This window comes from Spermophilus citellus, assembly GCF_964194105.1.
Source record: "Spermophilus citellus genome assembly, chromosome: 1".
Classification (NCBI taxonomy): Eukaryota; Metazoa; Chordata; class Mammalia; order Rodentia; family Sciuridae; genus Spermophilus; species Spermophilus citellus.
The window spans coordinates 158653388-158675331 of record NC_138182.1 but is presented as its reverse complement, the minus strand read 5'-3'; the positions used below and the strand labels follow the sequence as shown (position 1 = coordinate 158675331).

General features: G+C 39.5%; 1 protein-coding gene across 11 annotated transcripts in view; it reads right to left on the bottom strand.

Moving 5' to 3' along the window:
- Positions 1 to 4572: 4572 nt before the first annotated feature.
- NSD1 (nuclear receptor binding SET domain protein 1) overlaps positions 4573 to 21944 on the bottom strand; it is a 144154-nt gene continuing 126782 nt past the window's right edge. For 10 of the 11 annotated variants that reach the window (XM_081279332.1, XM_081279337.1, XM_081279333.1 and 7 more), the window contains 7 exons: positions 21028 to 21140; positions 18055 to 18324; positions 15954 to 16070; positions 14667 to 14808; positions 10193 to 10299; positions 8189 to 8393; positions 4573 to 6573 (listed from right to left, as the gene is read on the bottom strand). In XM_081279332.1, the coding sequence (XP_081135458.1) occupies positions 4958 to 6573; positions 8189 to 8393; positions 10193 to 10299; positions 14667 to 14808; positions 15954 to 16070; positions 18055 to 18324; positions 21028 to 21140 (2570 nt within the window). In that variant the 3' untranslated portion in view covers positions 4573 to 4957. Of the gene's footprint in view, positions 6574 to 6711; positions 6750 to 8188; positions 8394 to 10192; positions 10300 to 14666; positions 14809 to 15953; positions 16071 to 18054; positions 18325 to 21027; positions 21141 to 21944 lie in introns of all 11 variants that reach the window. The other variant, XM_081279330.1, reaches the window with a different exon arrangement.

Here is a 21944-nt window from a genome sequence, read left to right as displayed (position 1 = left end):
CATGCCCCCTCCCACCAGGGAACTATCTCTGGGATTGGCTCCTGCTCTCACCCAAAACCAATCCTTTGTCAGGCTGTGTCTCCCCACGGACAATAAAACAAAACACAGGGCAAGGGCCATAAGAGTAAAGTTAAACTTTACTTTACAGTAATTTTTTTTCTATATACAAAGAATTACAGTACATGTTTATGGGAACTCCTAGCACAGGGCTCCCCTCTTTTTCACTAGGAGTTCACTTCCAGCTGACAATCTGTGGGGGAGTGGGGAAAACAGAGATGGACCTTGGCTGAACCCCCTGCCCCCTCTTCTTAAAAATATAAAGATCTCTTGTCAGCTTGTTTCTTTGCCAAGACCTAGAAAGCTGCTCTTCCATGAGCTTCTGTGTGCTGCATTCACCCACCTTCCACATTCACCTACATGCACACACAGGCACCACCACCTCATCCTTAAGACTGCTTGTTCTGCCCGCCATGGAAACCTAACACACCAGGACTCTATTCTGCTCCCTGTTTTTGCCCCTGTCCATGAGGCCGTGCTGAAATCCCAAGTGCTAGCCCTAGAGCCCCTCAGTAGCCCAATGTTCTGAAACTCCTGGGAAGGTAGCCCTAGGGAAAGGAGCACAGAAGAGTTTAACATGTGTTGCTTTGCTTATGTTGATAGGAAACATTTCTTCTGAGGTTGTGGATTTCTAATTAAAATAAACTCTTTCCACTTCCTTAAGAAATAATACCCTTAATCTTCATAAGCAATAGAGGTGTTCCCGTAAGAGTGGAAGAGGTAGAGGGGCAGAAGGTAATGGAGGGAGACCCCACACCCAGAGCTCTCTACCAACGTGTTCCAGGCAGTGTGGACGGAGGCTACGGACAAGGTGACCCCAGACCTGATAAACTCAATGGCCACCTTCATCTGGATACAGGATCTCTTCCACCTCTGGATTGTGCTGGACCACTCCAGGGCTGGGTGCAGGCTTTACTGAGACACTGCCTTCTCCCCACTCCTCACGCCCCTCCAAGAAATCTTGCTATGTGAAATCTCTTTCTTTCTTTCTTGGGGGCTGGGTGCAGGCTTTACTGAGACACTGCCTTCTCCCCACCCCTCACGCCCCTCCAAGAAATCTTGCTATGTGAAATCTCTTTCTTTCTTTCTTGGATTTCTCAAGTTACCAGTCCTTCAACCCTTGGCAGTGCTTATTTATACCATGAAATTAGCACCATCATTACATTTTTGTGTACAAAGCATTTATCTATTCATACTTCAATTTACACTACAGCAATCTCTGGCCCTGCTGCACTGGCCTAGGAAGTCAGCTGAGAGCGAACTGGCTACAGCCAAAGCTCCTGTAGCAGCTACCTAGCTCTAAATGACCTGGAATGTCTAACACACACAAACAGCTCAAATGTTACTCATCAGGAAAAGCGCTTGAGGCAGCTCCTTTCCTACTGTGATCTCAGAAGTTAGGACACTGGGCCCCCTGACCTGACGACAAATAGGATGACAATATCCCAAGAAAAGCCTTAAGAGAAAACCCGCTTTTATAGGAGCTATGGGTAAAACCCATCAAGTTTAGTGTTTTTCCGATTGCTTTTCACAAGAGAAGCTGCCAGGACCAGACCTCTTTCTGCCCTTTGCTTTCACCAGGCAACGTTGGAATACAACCAGGAGTCCAGCTCCAGTGAGCAGACAGTGCCCAGCCAGGGAGGGTTGCTACTACACTTCATGCCCTGACGATAGTGTGGGGTGGAGGATGTGAAGAATAAAATCTTATCATTAATGTCAGAAATGTGGATTTGGTTTAGCAGAGGATTGACACAGTGATTTAAGTTAATGTTGAACTCAATAACTTTAGAGGAAAGCATATTTCTAAAAATATGGATGCTTTTGTAGCAATAATAGCTATTTTCTTTTAGAAGGGGGGTTGGCTCTTACATGCGGAGCAAATGAGGCTTTGAATGTAAATTTCAACAGTTTCCATAATTTTTTTTTTTCCTGATTTAACAGGGCTAGGAGAGGTATTAGTTTTCTAGCTACGTATGGGGCATTTCTACCTTTGGCTTGCCCCTTGAAAATACTTCCTGGCTGGGGAGCTTACTCACAGGTAGACTCTCTTGAGCTCCTAGTTTCCAAGCACTTAGCCAAATAACAAACACCAAAATATACCATCCTGCACAAGGATCAGAAGTTTCTAAGATAAAAGAGTTCCTTTTAACTGCCAATTCAAACTTCCTTGAAGAAAGGTCTCATTGCAGACTTTTCCTGAAGCCAAAAATGGGTGTAGGGTCATCCTTTCCCCACCTTCATAATGAGTCATTTTCGAGCAGTTTTGTTGACTCTGCTTCTATTGGATAGTGAGTGCTTCCATGATTTCAACTCTCCACTATCACATACATTATCAGTGGGCCCAAAGGCTCAAATTTCTAGTTTCCATTCAACAACCTTAGTCTTTTCAGTAGCCATGGGCAAAGGCCTGGCTATCCATCCATTAAGAACTGTCCCCTCCAACCAAGTGCATAGCTCAAATTGTTTTCCCAGGCAGCTCTAGAACCAAGCCTCCAGTGAATGGTGGAGAATGGAAAGAACAAAAACAAAACCAGAAAGTAGCCTAAAGTGGCACGGCCCCTTATCTCTCATTTCCTCCTGTCCTGTGAGACATTTCTAGACAGCTGTCAGTCAATTACCTACCAAAGCCTACTTCAGAGAAGCTAGTTTGGGATCAAACTTCTCCACTTAAATTTTTTACATAGCCTGCACGCCCCCCACCCGCCCAAATTCACAGTTTATTTCATGAAACAAAGAGCTACGGTAATTGAACACATAACATAGTGAAAGGATTTTTTTTGACAGTGCAGTGCAGATATCTTTTTCTGATCACAACTACAGATGACAGGAGAGCAACAGGCACAGGACTGGCACCAAGCAAACCTATTCACACAATCTAAGAGATCAGGAAAGGGGCCTACTAGCTGCAGTTATATATTTATTATTCTCACACATGATAAATACTTAATATAGTGAACTGTAATGTTCTGGGTGAATTTTGTTAAAAATATCTTTTTCATGGTTTAAAATTATTTAAAAGAAAATAATAATATGCTTTACGTTTTCTCTTCCATTTGAACAAAGATTTTCCTCTTTGATGATGTGGGAAGAGAAGATGAAAGGGGAGAACTAGGCAGGTGGAATTCAGAGGAGATTCTGAGGTCTCAGTGAAGTGCAGGGATAGGCCCCTAAATTTGGGACAGCCCTGCCCGGCCGCATCCCTCTGCCTGAGTTCACGTGTCTCAATCCCAGAGACAGACTTTGGGAAATAAAAGTAGATTCTATTTTCAATCTTTATATAAAGCGCAAATGCTTCTATAACTATTATTCCTTCCCCTTGGAAGTGATGGGAATTCAGTAAGAACTTAGGAGAAGGAAACTGGGACAAAATACAGAATCCTGTTCAGAGTGTAAAAGTCATTAACTGAGACAGAAAGGCTGGGAGACATTTGGGCCAGAAGATGGCCTGTTGGCTAAAGCTGCTGGCTGAGTTGGCAAAGCAGAGAGGTAAACATGTTTGGTCTAGGGACAAAGGTGGGGTGGGTGATTGGGAGAAAACTAGCCAAACAGCATTTCCTGTTGGCAGTCAGTGAGCTGGGTGAATGATAGGGCAGGGTAGCACCAACAGATTTCCCAGCCCTTGGGCCCCAGCTCAGGGCAGCAGTAACAGATAATCAGCAGTTATGAGGAGTCATCTCTTAGACTGGACATTGCTCCACACAACACATCTCTCCAGTCTTAGGGAAGGATTCTGGCTTGCCTTGAGCTAAGTCAGCAGGCAGGTGATCTCAATAGAGAGCACAGCAATTCTCAGGGAGGTGAAGAACTAGCTCCCTCAATTCAGTTAGGTGGGCAAAGGACCAGGGGAGAAATAATTTTCCATCAGCATCTGGCACCCTTCCTAAAGCTGGTATGTCTAGACAAGAGCTTGCCAGAAATTCCCTATGTCCACTGCCCGAGACTGAAATCTGAAAGCACCTGAGTGTTTGAGGAAATGGGAATAGGGTGGGTTTATGTAAAAGGAGGAAAACTGGTAGAAAGAAAGTTAAGCTTGCCAATTGCCTAATTCCACTGCTGGAAAGCTACATTCTCATAGTCAAGCTCCCTCTACTAGCTAGCTGCTGCTCCAAGTACAAGTCTTCAGACTTTGCACAATGTAGACAGAAGCAGCATAGATGTGCCAGCCAACAGTCCTCTTTGGCCTCTGCCTATAGAGGAGAGCTTTGAAGATACATGCATGTACATACATGCATGCATGTCCCAACCAGGAGATACTTGCTCACCATAGCCACAAAGAACATTTCAAAATGAGCATGGAAACCCAGGGCCCCTCAGTATTTCCTACTGTTTCCTGGTCAAAAGTTCTTGAAAGCAGCCTGGAAACCCAGGCAGACAAGTTAGGCTCTCATGGATCAAATCTTATGTATCTCTGTATCACTCATCAGTGACTAGCCCTGGCCTAGCACATATGAATGCTCAGGGAGTGGCCACTGATTTGAATGAACATCAGTTCCTCCCACGGGTTCTAAGGGTATCTTCCACAGAGCTCTGTTGGGCTGGGGAATAGCTCCAAGAGCCCATTAAACTTTCCAACTTGACCAGCGGAATTGAATTCCATGCTTGACTCCAAAGTGGACTTTTTATTTTAAGTTGACCATGTGTAAAAGTTGGGGGCAAGAGACTCAAGTCTGTCTGTCTCCTTGGCTGGAGCCAACTGGATTTCCATACATGGTTCACACAACCATAAGCCTCCACTGGCTAATGTCACAAGAGTTCTGAGTGTTGGGATATAAGGAAAGAATAACAGTGGAAAAGTGTTGGGTAGGTCTGTTTTTCAAGGGGCAAAAAGAAGAAACAAAGATTCCCCTCTCTAAATGGTACCCTGGGGGCAGCTTGTAAGGTCATATAACATTTACTGGTATTATTTCTGTTCTGACTCTGCACACTTGTGATTGGAAGGAGCCTGATTAAGAGCTGGAAGTGTATTTTGCTCTGGTTTGGGGTCTTGCCCTCTTCCAAGGGACCAGCAAGTCTGTGCCAATGTCTGTGTGCTTCCAGCAGACCAGCAAGACTGCGCCAACGTCTGTCCAGCCACTATGGGCCAGAGCCCTGCCCCTGATGAAGTTTTTCCCAGGGACCAAGGACTCTGTTCTGTGGTTGCCAACTTCTTCTCTTCAGTGGAGAGGGAGGCTGGGGCCTTCCCAAGAGACCTGAAAGACTGCCCACTCTTGGCAGCAAATCCAGGTAGTTGCTGACCTCCAGCCATCTGCTTCACCAGGCCTGGTGCTTGACTGGGAGGCCCTGGGGTCTGCTCAGCCCCTGAAGGAACTCTTCCTGAGGCCTGAGTTGCTGGCTCATATAAAAAAGCCTTGGCAGGAGGCTGAGAAAGAAGTCTGGCCTGGGTGAGTGATTTAACAGCTTGCCAGGGGTGCTCTGAAGGGAGTGCTGTTTTCCCAGATGGTTGGAGAAGAGGATCTGACACACTGCCTTTATCCAGAGCTCGAGACATATGCCCCAGACCTTTGCTGGCAGACCATAAGCTGGACTCCAACGCAGGCACCTTCTCCTCAGCCTGTGGTGTGATCTCATGAGGAGAAGTAGCCCGCTCCTTCTGGCGAGGAGTTAAGTCTATGAGATCCATCACTAAAGCAGCTCTGTTTTTTGACTGAGTATTCTGGTCCACGGGCCTCAGTGCTTTTTCTTTAGCTACCAGGGTCTGCACCACAGCTGATAGTACTTTCTCAGGAGGTGGAAGTCTCTGGGACAAAGAGGCATGGGATTTGTCTGGGGGCCTGTCGAAAGTTGGGGGTTTAGGACTACTGGTGACTAGCAGTCTGTCTGTCGGTGGAAGTCTCAGGCCAGTTGGGGCTGGGGCTTTCTCCAGTGAATGGGGCCTTGGGCTGGCAGCACCTATGGATTTATCCAGCCTTGGGTCAGCTGTCCCCAGAGGTCTTTCCAGTGGTTGGGACCTGACTGAGGGTGAGGAGCTTGGGCTGGTCACTGGAGAGGGTTTGTCAGATAGCAGAGGTCTTGGTCCTTCCACTGCTGGTGGTCTGTCCAGTGGTCTCTGGCTGGATACCAAGGACTGGGTCCCTGATCCAGCAAGGTCTCTGACCCTATCTAAAAGCTGGGAGCTGGAGTCAGTTCTCTCCAGAGGTCTTTCAGATAGCACTGGCCTCTGACAAGTCCCTGCCAAAGCTTTTTTGGAGAGTGGCAGCGTCTGATGGGCATCAGCAGGTGGCTTATCTGACATCTTGGGCCCCTGAGCAGCCATTTCTGATGATTGCTCTGCCAGGTGTGAGCTGGGGCTTGGAGGCATCGGCACTGGGGGAGGCACATACTCACGGATCTCCCCAGGTTCCAGAGGGTTGGGCCCACAGGGGTCATGTTCAGTACAAGACAGACGCCCATCAAGTTTGGAAATGAAGAGCATCCCTTCCCGATGCTGCTTGCAAAAAGAGCTGGGGCACATCTCACAGAAGGAGGCTGCTTCTTTCCCACAGACGTCACATTGGTGCCAAGGGCACTCCCACTTCCCTGAAAACACAGGAGTGAACAAAAGCTTAGGGAAAAGAGATGCATGTGAGATGGGCTGTGGCCCCGGGACTGGTACACAGGAGTGACTGCAAAGCCTCCTTCAGACTGCCAGCTCTTCAGGGAATTCATGCCACTCACCTGCTATCACTCCTTCCCCAGAATTTCAGCTTCCTCTTCTGCACAAAACAATACATAAAATAACAGCAATGTATCAAGGTTGAGCAACTAAGCAGAACTAAATACAAGCAGGAGTAAATCCATATCTCTATGACTATTTCCAACAAGGAGAAAAAGAAAAAAATAAAAAAACCAACCAAACCCCAAAGCTCTTCTTAGACATTGTGTTTAGATATTACTTTCATAGTTTTGCAAAATCCACTTGTCTAAACACCTTAAAAATATTCAACTCCAAGAGGAACATCACAGCTATTTATACTCCTGCTTATTTAACAGAAATAGGAAAAAAAATATACAGATAAAAACAAAAAAATGGAAGTACACTTACCTTTGTTAAATCTAAGTCTTGAAACTAACACAAAACTTAGGTCTGTGTTATCTGAATGGCAAGTAGAAAAGACTCAAAGCTAACCTGAGCTTCCATCTATACTTATCCCCATTTCATGAAACCTGAGAGACTTGACTATGGACAGTGTTCCAACCCACAAATAAACTGTGCTACTAGACTTCACTGTTAGCACACAGGCAAAATCAATTCTATCATAGCCTGTGCTGTTACCACCCTGAGTAACTGACTCAAAGTTCTCTACTTTTCTCGTACTTCTTGGAAGCAAGCCAATAGTCATGTGTAACTGCCTCACCATAGAATGGCTCTCTACTGGTCTCTCTCTTTGGACCTTTAAAATAGTCAACATGTCTAAATCCCTTAAATTCTCCAACACCAAATCACTGCCCAAAGGTTATTAACTTCTCTAACCATAAATTCCTGGGCAAGGCATTTGCCTGAGAAGCTTTATCACGTTAACTGTTAATCAAAATTTTTTTCAAGGAAAAAGTCTTTTTCATAAGGAAGAAGGACCCTAGTAAGGGTGAGTGGGGCATGGACTGGCTAAAAGGATGTCATGTCATCTTACTGAGTGGAACAACATAAAGGCTCTACTTTGTCTCAATCTTTCTTTCTCTGGAAAGATTATATGACTTAGGGGCTTTGAAGTCAGAAAACCTGCCTTTCCACTCAGCTCCTTCATCCCTAACTTTCTTTTCTTTATTGGTGCTGGGGATCAAATCAGGGGCTTGTATGTGCTAGGTAAGTAAGAGCTCTTCTATTGAACCATACTCCCAGCCTGCCTTCAATTGTTTGAAACATGTCATCTCACCAAATGTAAATCTGTTTCATCATGCTCATTATGAGAAGAAAACCAACTGTAAATGGAAGTAAAGTATTTGACCCATAGCCACATTCTGTTCCCTTCTCTATAGCCTAGGATACTAAGACTTTGTTGTCACATATTTCCAGAAGGAAAACATGGACCACAACCCTCAGCACTTTACACAAACAAACCAAATGGCACTTTGTTGTACATTAAAACAACTGGCATCAAACTCTGAGAATTCTGGCAGAGAACAAACAGAACTACGAATGGACTCTTGTACCAACCTGCTGGTCTCTTGGTCAGATTAAGACAGTCTGCATGGTAAACTTTTGGGCAGCCTGGTTTCTTGCAGGAGACGAGCTGACCAGCATCCCCACAGCTGAAACATTCATCTTCTCGTTCCTTAGTGATTTCACCCTGGCTCCTGCGCTTCCCCTGTTGCTTCTTCTTGAATTTCTTTGATTTTTCTTCTGTAGCAATAGGTTGATTCTAGAGGTCAGAGAATGAACAATTAGCATTCTGTCAATAACTTGGTTATATGATCTTGAATAGGTTAACTATATACTCTGAGCCTCAGTCTCAGCTCTGAGAAGATGGTTCTCAAAAACTGTTGCAAAGATTAGAGAAAATACAGGAAAGGCAACTGGCACATCAGATACGAGATATTGGGTAGTATTAATTTCCATTTTTGTTATCACCAACTCTTTTCACTTGAATGAAATAAGAGAAAAATGTGCTTTTTGTTAACACATAAGGCCCCAGCCTTATGTGTCATTTCTATGTCTAATTTCAAAGCTAAAGATTTCTCTCTGTGAGTTCATATACATTGCTAAACTTATTTAACAAATCACTGAACATTATGTCAAGAAGGCACAGAAAACTAATTATGATCTTTGCCCTCATCAAGGTTTGCATCTTTAAATCAAATTGGGTTAATGCCTACAACTCCCCAACAACTAGCAGTTTTTCTGTTTGTTCCCTGGAGTCCAAACCCCAGGGCTGTCATCTTAGCCTAGAAACATATAGGACCAATCAACAAGGCTTAATCAAGGTACACTCTATTTTATGTATTAATAGCCCACAGTGATTCCCATTTCTCATCTTGTGCTCTGGCATGTCTCTCATTGGTTTACAACTGAAATACTCTCTTACAGAGACCTTGAGGATACAGAAACTGGATACTGTTTATTGTGAAATAAAATGAATTACTATCTTAATTTATGGGACACAAACCAGCTGACATTTTAAAAACAGTAAGGAACAAATTAACTAAAACCCAAAATGAAACCCAATACAATATAAAGATGATTTTCCTTATTTAATAAGACAGAATATTTGGGGCTGGGGTTGTGGCTCAGTGGTAGAGTGCTCGCCTAGCACATGTGAGGCCCTGGGTTTGATCCTCAGCACCACATAAAAATAAATAAAGATATTGTGTCCAACTAAAAAATAAATATTAAAAAAAAGAATATTCATGAATCTTCCTTCTCCTATAATTGATCAAAATTATTTATATCCTTATTGTTTTCTATGCTAATATACATTTTTTCATCCTAATAATGGGTTTCTTTATAAGAACAAGAAAATACATAATGGGAATTACCCAATTGGAGTAACCGTATAGTCAGCTTTGCATCAAAATTAAACATCATTTTCACTACACTGTTACTTAGGATAGAGAAATCCCGAAGCATCCACATGTTCACCTATTATGATCAGTCCATTATATAAAAAATATTTAATGACTATAAATGATCATTAAGAAGACTATGTAACAAAAAGGAAAATTTGAAAATAGTATTTAAGAAAAGCAGGATAAAGACTTTTAAATAATCCTTAATGGTTAGAGAATTGTAATTTAGTTAAAAAAAAAAAAAAACAGGAAGTGAGACAAAAGAATTTTTTTTTAAGGATGGGACTGGGGTTCGGGGGTTGAACTCAGGGGCACTCAACCACTGAGCCATACCCCAACCCTATTTTGTATTTTATTTAGAGACAGAGTCTCACTGAATTGTTTAATGCCTCGTTTTTGCTGAGGCAGGCTTTGAACTCTTGATCCTCCTGCCTCAGCCTCCTAAGCAGCTGGGCTTATAGGTTGCATCATCTGCATACAGCACAATAGTGTTTTTATACTTAGTTAAAATGGCAAGGTTAATTCTACTACTTTGACCTATTCTACTGTTTTGTAATACAATCTTAAAATTTCACTACAAATTCTTTGGTATCTTTACCAAGAAAGAGAGAGAGTTATACCAGAGAATTGAAGTAACTTAATCTGGAGGTGGTACCTTTGGTCTGACACCCAAGAAGCCACTGCAGTTTGGGGCTCCACATTTGCAAACAGTCTTTCCGTTCCCAAGACATTCTAAGTTGTAATTGAAGGTAAGTTCAGTGCCTGCATAGAAGACCATTAAAATATTAATGATTAATATCTATGGTTTTAATTATTTCTTATTAATTACAAAAGACATTAACTTTCAAGAGATCACGAACAGGATTTTAAAAAGAATTAACTAATTCACTACATTAATACATTTTAATAATATAACATTATTAGTAAATACATTATAGAAGGGGAAAAACTTTAGTACCTCAACAAATACTGAAAATCACCTTTACTAGAGAAGTATTAATTATCTCAAGTTTTTCTCTTTCTCTTGTTTTGCCAACTACTCAGATACAAAATTTTAAACTCAATATCAAAACCAAATACAAGAAAAACAACTTAATTCTGTACTGATGTGCCAGGCACTGGGATTATAAGTATTAAAAAAATGCCTGCTAGTATGTGCCCTGGTAAGTGTAACTCACAGACGAGGCACTTTAGTATACAGTAAAGACTGGCTGTACATTCCAGTTATGCCAAAACCAGGCTGGGTAATCTGAACCCCGAGTAGCTATCCCTCTCTTTTTTGGATATGCTAGGCATTAGAAGGCAAAAAAAAAAAAAAAAAAAATCATTCAAATACAGTCTAAGCACATAATGAAAGCAAGTTAGGATTAGGCCTAAAAAAATAAGAATTTTTCTCCTCTTCAGGCGGGATCTTCTAAACTGCCCAGGGTGACGTTGAACTTTCATCCCTCCTGCCTTAGCCTCTGGTTAGATGGATTATAGGCATGTGCCATAACACCAGGCAAATTGTTTCTTTATTGAGTTGGGCAAAATATAAACCACTTGACTCATATTTAGGGGCCATATAGTAGAAATAATACAATCATCTTTGTGTGGGTCACAGCTTAATCATCACAGAAACAACAGGGATGGGTTTCCATCTCAGGCCTGCTTGTGAACTTACTGGACTAAATGTTGGGTGATTTACTTATACTACTAGTGAAAAATTAATCAGAGGGAGAAAATTTTTTTGCAGTGCTAGAGAATCAAACCCAGGTTCTCGTGCATGTTAGGCAAACACTCTACCACTAAGTCACACTCGTCTAGCTTCTATAATGGAACTTTTGCAGATCTGACGTGTTTATGAGGCAATTCCACCATTTAGACAAGTGTAAGATAGCACGATATTAGGCACAACTTGCAGCTCATTAAACATATACTGTGTAAGCAATCACACAAAATCAAAGAAACTAAATCAGAAGGTATCAAGTCACAAAGGAAACACTGATATAACTATAGCAAGGAATCCAATATTGAATAACCTTTGAAGGATCTGGCAAATGGTACCAGGGGAGAGAAACAAAGATGGCATACATGAAAAAACAGAGTAAGATACAGATCCATGAAGGGTCTGAAAGGTTGGATGAGAAGTCCTGACTATGTCTACCCAGTTCTCAGCTCTGACACACCCTTGGCCTCAAACTTATCACATTAGGTCTAATTTTCCCTATTTAATCTGTGCAGACTAGATCCAAGAGGATAGGAACAATATATCTATGCAGAGAGAACGTGGAAAAATTTGTAGCTTGACACAGTAGACAAGGTCATCCCCTTGAACAGAGTGAATAGGGTAGACAAAAAGAGAAAGAAAAAGGAGTTTCTGGGAAGAGGGATCATATCCAAGAATCTAAGCCTGCTTTCTGGTGCTAATAACAATACCGCAGACTATAAGTTATACAGAAGGGAGGCTGACTTGGGTTCAGAGTTCTGATGCAAGATTGAGGCTCAGCATATGATAGCCTTACTTACTGGCAGAGTCCAGAGGCATTGCAGGACATCACATAGTAAGAGACAGGGATAATAGCTATAAATCTTCTGGTGCTTTCCTTTTTCTTATAAAGACACCAGTATTCAATTATGTCGGCTCCACCCTGATAAACACATTTAAATCTAAACACCATCCAAGGTATCATATTTGGATTAAGTTATCTACCCTCTAATACTTCATCATAATGGGTATTAAATTAAAACATGAGTTTTAGAGGGAACAAACCATACTGGCTAACAACACACTAATAACAGTTTTGGCGATAAAATCTCAGCTACTCAGGAGACTGAGAAGGGAGGATAACAAGCAATGTCAAAATAAGAAGAAACTTAATGAGACACAGCCCCTAAATTTTCTTTCTTATCCCTTCATTTTATTTATTTTTAGGTGGTGCTGAGGATGAAACCAGTGCCTCACATGTGCTAGGAAAGCACTACTGAATTACAAGGCAAACCCCTCAAATCTTAAAATCTTAAAATTGGGGGGGTTGAAGCTGTAGATCAGTGGTAGAGCACTTGCCTTGCAAGTATGAGACACTGGGTTCAAAGACACTGTGTCCATCTACAACTAAAACAAACAAACAAACAAACAAAAAATATATATATAAAAATCTGAAAACTGTGAGAACTATTCAAATTCTAAAAAGTATATGAAAGAATGCATGTTTCTATCTGTAGAGAGTGAGAAAAGGGAAGTCCAAAAGATTTAAAAATCAATAAAACATATGTTCCTAAATGAATACATGAACAGTGTAACTCCACATTACATTCAACCAAAAGAATGGAATCCTAATTAGAATTATTTATACTCCATGTATATATGTCAAAATACATTCTACTGTCATGTATATCTAAAAAGAACAAATACAAAAACCTCAAAACACAGACAAGAGCTGATCAAATGGCTTTTTAATTCTTTTATCTTGATAAATGCTTCTTTTTTTTTGTAATGTTATTGTATTTTTTATATATTTTATTTGCTTTTATTTATATGGTGCTGGATATCAAACCCAGTGCCTCACATATGCTAGGCAAGCACTCTACCATCAGCTACAGCCCCAGTCCTGATCAATGCTTTTTGACTGAGGTCTATAACACTTGGCAAAGGGAGTCTCAACTATTGCTCCATGATACTCATGGGATTTCTGCTGGACTATACTACTGTCAATTATAAAACGTCTAGGTGAGTCCCATCTCAGTTTGAGTATAAGACAGTGATCTTCAACTATCTTACTTCTATTCCTATGAAAAATTCATTTGGAAAAAAAAATGCATGAAATCTTATATATTACAAATTCACAAAACACTATGTTCAAATATTTTAAAATCTAACCAATTTGAAGGGTATCATATGCATAGGTCACTTTATTTTTTAAACCATCAAAACCTTGAAGCATAGGTTAGGTTCTTCTAATTTATGAAAAAATATAACTTTTTTATATAACAATTTAGCTATTATCAGATTTACTCTCGATTCAAATAAAGGTGTTAGGGCTGGGAATATATCTCAGTTGGTAGAGTGCCTGTCTCACATGCACAAGGCCCTGGGTTCAATCCCAGCACCTCAAAAACCAAATAACAACAACAACAAAAAAAATCAAATAAATGTATTCATAATTGTCACAATTACAACTATCTCACTTATGCATTCAAACATGACAGGTCTGTTTTTTAAAATATTTTTTAGTTGTAAATGGACACAATATCTTTATTTTATTTATTTATTTTTATGTGGTGCTGAAGATTGAACCCAGTGCCTCACACATACAAGGCGGGCACTCTGCCACTGAACCTCCATTGCAGCCCGATAGGTCTGCTTTTAAAAACCTTAGGGACAGGGGTTAACAATGTCTCTCAGTGGTAGAGTGTTTGCTTTCCATGTTTGAGGCACTTCTGTCATCCCCAGCACCACAAAAAGGGAAAGAAGGCAGGGAGACATTTATTTATAACTCACACATTCAAGTGGATGAAAGGTAAATCTTTGGTTTGAATCATGGGAAAAGGGCAACTGTGGAAGAGAAGGTTAAAAAAAGACCTGGAGAGCTGGAGTTTCCAAGACTCATTTGCAGGGAGTTCACATCAAAGTTAAAGTCTGGGAATTTATTTCTTTAACAAAACCATCCAGGCTCACTCTTAAAGACATGGTAGGTGAAACCACTGAGTCACAATAGGACAAGTACTGTGTGTTTTTTTACATGAAATTCCTAGAGAAGTCTAATTCAGAGATAGAATGGTGGTTGCCAGGGGTTGTGGGGAAAGAACAGAACAGAAAAAGTGTTTCAGTTGGGGAAGACTAAAGAGTTCTCAAGGTGGATGGTGGTGATAGTTGTATGAGAATGTGAGTATACTTCATACATTAGAACTGTATGCCTGGGTGTGGGGAATGTAGCTAATTGGTAGACCACTTACCTAGCATGCGCAAGGCCCAGGGTTCGTGAACAAAACACAACACAACACAACCATGCCCAAGTACCATCTGGAGAGTCTTCAGCTATTATCCTCAGAAACTTGGAAACTTTATTTTGGAATTCCTGATGTGAGATTTTTAGATGATAAAACCTGAAATTTAGGACTTAACTCTAGAATCCTCAAATGACCCTTACCTGCTTTAATGTCACTCAGGGCAAAAAGTCCAACACGGGTATCACCATTCACAGACCACTTCTGTGTTTCACAGTTAGGCTGGCAGCAATGATTCATGAAGCGAGCATAGTTTCCTTTGGGACCAGCATCAATGATTCGGTCCTAGAATTCCAAGAAAAGCTGCTTGTCAGACTTCCTGAGACCTCTACAATTATCTAAAATTATTCTAAATAATCTGGTGTTATTTGTGAAATATGAAACTCATCTATAGCAGTGGTTCTGAAAGTACAGCCTATTAATCAGCAGCACCAACTCTACCTGAGAGTTATTAGAAATCATAATCTGGGTTGTGCTTAAGTTGTGCTTCTGTTTAAAGCAGAAACTCTGGAGTGAGGGATCAACTGTCTGTGCTATAACAAGCCCACCAGGGAATTACTAATATATACTGAGAGTTGAGGACCACTGCCCAAGTAGCAGAAGGTTTTCCACTCCCTAATTATTAAGTTTTCAAACCATGTAAACATGTCAAATCACCTACTGATATTTAAAACATATGTGAACTGCACACCTTCAAGTATAATCAGAATATCTAGGTGAGGATCTCACAAACTAAAGTACCAGAAAAGGATGTTATAAAAGCTGAGAGAGGTAAAAGAAAGTTAGTGAAACCTAATATTCAGGTACAAAGAGGAACTGCAGAAACACAGAAAATAAACATACAAGGGTATTAAAATTAGGAATAAATTAAAAAATAAAATTCCATATACCAATAAAATGAAACTTCTCAATATGGTAACTAAATATTAACAAATTACTTAATTTGTAAAATAAAAGGGTAAAAAATTATTATTTTTGTCTTGAAATATTTCTCCTATAGTAACATATCATTCAAAATAAACAAACAAATAAAAGCAGTTTCATTGCCTTTGGCCAAAAATATACACTAGCTGGGGCATGGTGGCACATATTTATAATCCTAGCAGCTCCAGAGGCTAAGACAGGGGGATGGCAGTTCAAAACCAACCTTAGGAACTTAGTGAGACTGTAAGCAACTTAGTGAGACCCTGTCTCAAAAACAACAAAAATAAAAAAGGCTAGGAATGTGATTCAGTGGTTAAGTACTCCTGGGCTCAAACCCTGGTACCAAAAAGAAACTGTACACCAGAAATTTGCAATCTTACCTACTGCAGAGCCCATGTGGAGAAACACTTGACATTGATCCATGTCATATATGCATATTGTATCTACAAACGAGTTAAGATAACCCAAATTTCATTCATCATTACTTACTTTGTTCTACTACTTACTTTGTCTAGGGTAAGCATATAAAAATTAGTGATATCATGTTCTTGGGCATAACGTATTCGAGCTCTGCACTCTTCTTCATCTATTAGTTCACCCACATATTCATTCACAAATTCACCCTACAACAAGAAACAGTTTCTGACTTAATGGCAAAAGTATGCCAGTATTCACATGAAGGCATAACATTTTAAAAATTAAGGAAGTATCAGAATATCCAATACAGATTTTGTGCATAATATTATATGCATATAATTAGTTACCTTGTGATTTTTCAACTATTTGATTCTCATCCCCACTACTGCTACCAGCAGTAGGATTAGGATACAATGAACATCAAAGATCCACCAGTTAAGAAAGAAAGGAAAAATCCCTTTATCTGCCAGAGCCTGAAAGTCAGTTTCTCTAAATCATGTTCCTGTTCCTTGGAGCTCACAATGCCTACTATCTCTCCATACTTTACAACACTGTCTTCCCTATACTATAATCATACTGGTTTTCACACATGATGTCAACTTACTTGCAGGTCTTTAATGCTAACCAACAATTACTTACATCATCTTCGAAGTTTCGACTTAAATATTCTGAGACAAACTAGTTTCATGTCTTCTGTCATAAGTCTCTAGAATCCTGTTTTTCATATTGAACAGACCATGTTTCCCTATTTATTATATCACAAAAGGATCTGACAACAGTAGATATGAGAAATGATGAAATACACCAATGTATATTTACTGTCATTCTTAGAAACATCAATAAAATTATTCAGAAACTATAACCAGAAAAAGGCTTACTTTCCTAATGTCATATACATTTTATTTTATACCAAGCCTATAAAATATTATCTGTTCATTAGGAAACTGTGGATCTTTCCAGGCACAGATGTGCATACCTGTAATCCCAGTGACACAGGAGGACGACATGTTCAATAACTGCCTCAGGCAATTTAGGAAGACCCTAACTTGGAATTAAAAAAATGAAAAGGGCTAGGGATAAAACTCAATGATAGAACTCCACTGGGTTCAATCCTAATACCATCAAAAAAGAAATTTGCAGATCCCTCCAAGCTTCAAGTGAAAGATGTTACTCTTTTTCATTTAGAAAAGGTCAAATCCTCTGCTTCATGGTTTTTTTGGTTGTTATTCTTGTTTTGGTACTAGGAATTGAATCCAGGGGTGCTTTAGTACTGAACCATCGCCCCCTTTTTTTATATTTTATTTAGAGATAAGGTCTCACTAAATTGCTAGGGCCTTGCAGAGTTGCTGAGGTTGGCTTTGAACTTGTGCTCCTCCTGCCTCAGCCTCCTTAGCTGCTGGGATTATAGGCTCTGTCAGTCTGCCGGGATTCTGCTTCATGTTTTATGAAGCTACTATTCTGCCTTCCAACAAAATACTGTATTTTATTAAAAGGTGATTAGCCAGGTGTGGTGGCACAGGCCTGCAATCCCAACAACTCAGGAGACTGGGGTAGAAAGATTGTAAGTTCAAGGCCAGCCTCATAAAATTAGTGAGACCCTGCCTCAATATAAAAACTAAGAAAGGCTAAGGATATAGCTCAGAGGTAAAGCACTCTTGGTTCAATCCCCAGTATCAACAACAACAAAAAACGGTGATTAAATAACTCTGTATCATGTGCTCATTTTCCTTCCTTCACTTAAGGATCCTATGAATTTCCTTCTTTTTTCTCACATTCTGCTACTTAGTGAACATGATCAACACAGGACTTTAAGCAGGGCGCAGTGGCACATGCCAGTAATCTCAGCAACTCAGCAGGCTCATGAAGAAGGATCTCAGTTCACTAGTTTCAGCAACATAGTGAGACCCTGAGTCAAAAAAAAAAAAAGGCTGGGGATGTAATTGAATAGTTAAATACACCCTGGGGTCCAATTTCCAGAACCAAGAGGGAGGGGAAAAAATTTCAGAAGACTGGAGGATAATTATCCATCTTCAAGCCTCTAAATTCTAGGAGTTAGCAATAATAAAGTTAATGCACAAACTATAACCTATGTTATTTTACTATGATAAAAATATCATATGAATGTGAGAATTTTAATCAAGCAATAAAAAAGAAAAGAAAAAGCTGATCATTAAGAAGAGATTTCTTCACCTTTTTAATATCTGTTTTTGTCCGAAGTCCCCAGCCCCTCTGTAATGTGCGGAAAATTTCAACCTCTGGATACTGGCGCTTGCTGAAGCACTGATTTTGACAACGCCCTCCAGCAGGACATACTGTAGGGTGACACTCATAAAGTAGCATGCGGTTGATGCACTCAGAGTCTATCCCACAGGGGTTCTCATCAGTAGCTTTACAGTTGCAACGGGGAATTTCCGACAAGTCCGCAGTGAAGATCTGTACCCTGCCAATAGGACGGTTAACCTGGAGAAGCAGCACATAGTATTATCAGGCAAAAGAACATAAAAGAACAGAAGACCTGTATAAGGCAAATTTCCACTTCCCCCATATTTATTATTGGTACATTACGGTTGTACATAATGGCAACACTGGAAATTTTTTCTCCGTTAAGTTGTGCACCACATTTTACATAATTTTACTGATTTTTAAAAATTTGTTACCAGGGACACTTAATCCTGAGCACTACCCCAGCCAGTTTTTGTGATTTTACCTTGAAACAGGGTCTTGCTAAGTTGCTTAGAGCCTTGCTGAGTTCTGAGGCTGGCTTTGAACTTGTGATCTTCCTGATTCAGCCTACCTAGCTGCTAGGACTGTGATGACAGGTGTGCGCAATGTGCCCAGCTACATCATTTTAAACAATCAAGATTTATTTAAGCAGTTTGATATAAAGTGTCAAAATTGATATATAAAACATGACTCTCACAAAAATTTTTTAAAAATTAGATAAATAAAAATAGCCACTATTCTGAAATGTAAAACTTTTGGTATGAAAACATTTTTGAGTAATTTGGTTTCTTACACATGAAGAAGTAGAATATTAAACTTTAAATATTAAATATTCTTAATATTTAATATTAAGAAGTAAAATATTAACCTATTGTAATTTGAACATTTTTAAAAGGAAAACAGCGTGGTTATTCATATTTTCATGTACAGTACTTGTTTTAGTACTGAAAATTACATTAAAGGTGAGAAAAACCATCAAGATCAAAAAGCTGCTGTGATATCAAAGCCATTCATGAGTTTTTATAGATAACAGCATTAACAATACTGAGAAAAAACCAGATATTTCAAAAGAGATGAATTTGTTCATTAAAAGTCTCCCCTAGTTGCTATTACTTCAGTGGGAATAATCAAATTGAGTCTTCAAAGAGAGCCCATACATAAAATTTAACTAGTCAGGAGTTGTATGGTTTTATAAATTACTTTGCCTATGAGACTATTTTAAGAATAAGATCAGGACACAGCCCAGCAGCCTCTTAAACAAGGCAAATATTATAATTCTCTTCCTTCTTGATGTCTTTTATGATATCTGCAATACCAATTATTCTAGATTACTAACTCCAGTTAATCTAAATTATTACTGGGGCTGAGGACATATGTCAGTGGTAGAGCATTTCCCTAGAACCACCAAAAATAAATATCTTAAAAATAAAGTTATTATTGCCAGACATAGTGGTTCATGCCTGTAATCCCAGCAACCAGGGAGAATGAGGAGGAAGATCACAAGTTCAAAGCCAGCCCCAGAAACCTAGTGAGACCAAGGCAACTTAATAAGACCCGGTCTTTGTCTCTGTCTCTGTCTGTCTGTCTCTCTCTCTCTCTCTCTCACACACACACACACACACACACACACACACACACACACACACAAACAAATAAATAGTATTGGGGAAGTAGCTCAATGCATTGCACGTGTGAGGCACTGGGTTCGATCCTCAGCACCACATAAAAATAAAGACACTGTGTCCATCTGTAACTAAGGAAAAAAAAAAAAAAAGAAAGGAAAAGAAATAGGTTCCTTATCCAGAAATAAATATCCTGGGTAGTGAACTCATTTTGATAATATGGTTAAAAAGTATTCTTTCATGTATTATGATGTGTGAATATTTTAAAGTCCTTACCTGATTAAAAAAAAAAAGATTTGTAAACAGTATTTTAGAAAATACTAAAACAATTTTTTTGGCACTATGGTATTGAACACAGAGGCCCTTTAACACCGAGCCATATCCTCAGCCCTCTAAATTTTTTGAGTCAGGGTCTCCCAAAGTGGCTGAAGGCCTTGAAAAGCTGCTGAGGCTGGCCATAAACTTGTGACCCTCCTGTCTCAGTTACTGGGATTACAAGTGTACACCATTGTGCCCAGCATAAATACTAAAATTTCTAATAAACTTCTTTCTTTCTTTTTTGGTGTCAGGGATTGAACCCAGGGGCACTATATCCCCAACCCTTTCTAAAAATATTTAAATGAAACATTTTTATTTATGAGACAGGGTTTTGCTGAGTTATTAAGGGCCTTGCTAAGTTGCTGAGGCTGACTTTGAATTTGTGATCCTGTTGCCTCAGCCTCCAAGCCCCTGGGATTATAGGTGTGCACCATTAAGCCTGACTCTCTAAAATATTTCTTCTTCAGAGTTATTGTTGTCTTTTAATTATGCATATAAATAACCTCATATATTAAATAATACAGAAGGTCCTCTGAACACAGATGATAGTGATGGCTATTTTGTCAGGCAGACTGAGGGTTAGAAATACCCAATATTAATTCTTCTGACCATGCTGGTCACCTAAAATGTTTTCAGGGTCAGTTATTACCAAGAAGACTTACCATAAGTATTATGTATATAATCTCAGGAGTATACATAAATCATGGCTGTTTGGTCTCCTTCAAACAGGAATATGTGAATATAATCTATTCCCACTTATATGTGAGAATTTCCAAGAAAAAAAAAAAGATTGCTTCAATAAACAGTTGATTTTTAAAAAAACTGCATACATTGTACTAGAAATGTTACTCTGGTACTTGTTCCTTCTTTTAATCTCCCTCTGGCTTCATAACAACTATACTTATGCTTTCAATTCTTAGCATGATGAGATGGGAATAAGGAATAAGGCAAGCTATACAATGGGTCTTCTAGAGGTAGTCTCCTAGGATTTTTTTCTTACCTTTATGTGTTTATAAGGCGGTGGTTTTTTATCATTCTTTCGATCTTCCTGCAGCTGTCTTAGCTCTTTCTGGGCTTTTAACTCTTCAAACCTTGCTGCAGCTTCCTGAAGAGCTGAGAACACATAGTACAAGTCAGTTAACAATACCTGGGTGCTATTTATTTTGCTTCCCTGTTAATTTGAAGAAATCTATATTTTAGACAAAATGCAACCAACACTACGTATATGGAAAAACTAGAAAATATATATATATATGTCACAACTATTTCCAAATAGGTTATACAGTCCCTGAGGTTTTCAGACATGGCATTAGGACAAAACAAAGTAATTCAAAGTTCTTCTCTTCTAAGTACCTGTCCAACTTTTCTCTGTATTGCTTTTATGATACTGCAGACTGAACCCAGGGTCTCAACACTGTGCCTCCCAAGTACCTGGGATTACAAGCATATGAAACCATACCCACCCCATCCTACTCTTCTAATATTCATTCTGTAAATATCCATTACGAACTCTAATGATAGACAGATTTTCACATCTTATCTACATTCAATTTCAAGTTCTGTCCTTGTAAATGTTTAAAAGTATCTGAAAACCTCTACAAAAGAGATTCTCATTTTTCTCCACTATTGATTCATTATTCCTTATACAGATGAAAAGTTCCAAGAATTCCAACTCTTCCTACCTTTTTCTCTGTAGCTTTCTTTCCCTGTCAGTTCTTTGACTCATATCTTCTTCCCTGTCACCATCTAGCAGTACGTTTGTATTACATGAAGTCTGTTAATAGTATAATTATTCATCCTTCCACATTTGTTATTCAATATGTCCTGCTTTGTCTACAACAATGTTTGCCCAGGAACCCATCAACCACTCTACCCTATGAACAATTCCGTTATGGTCTCATCTTTTCTGCCTAGAAA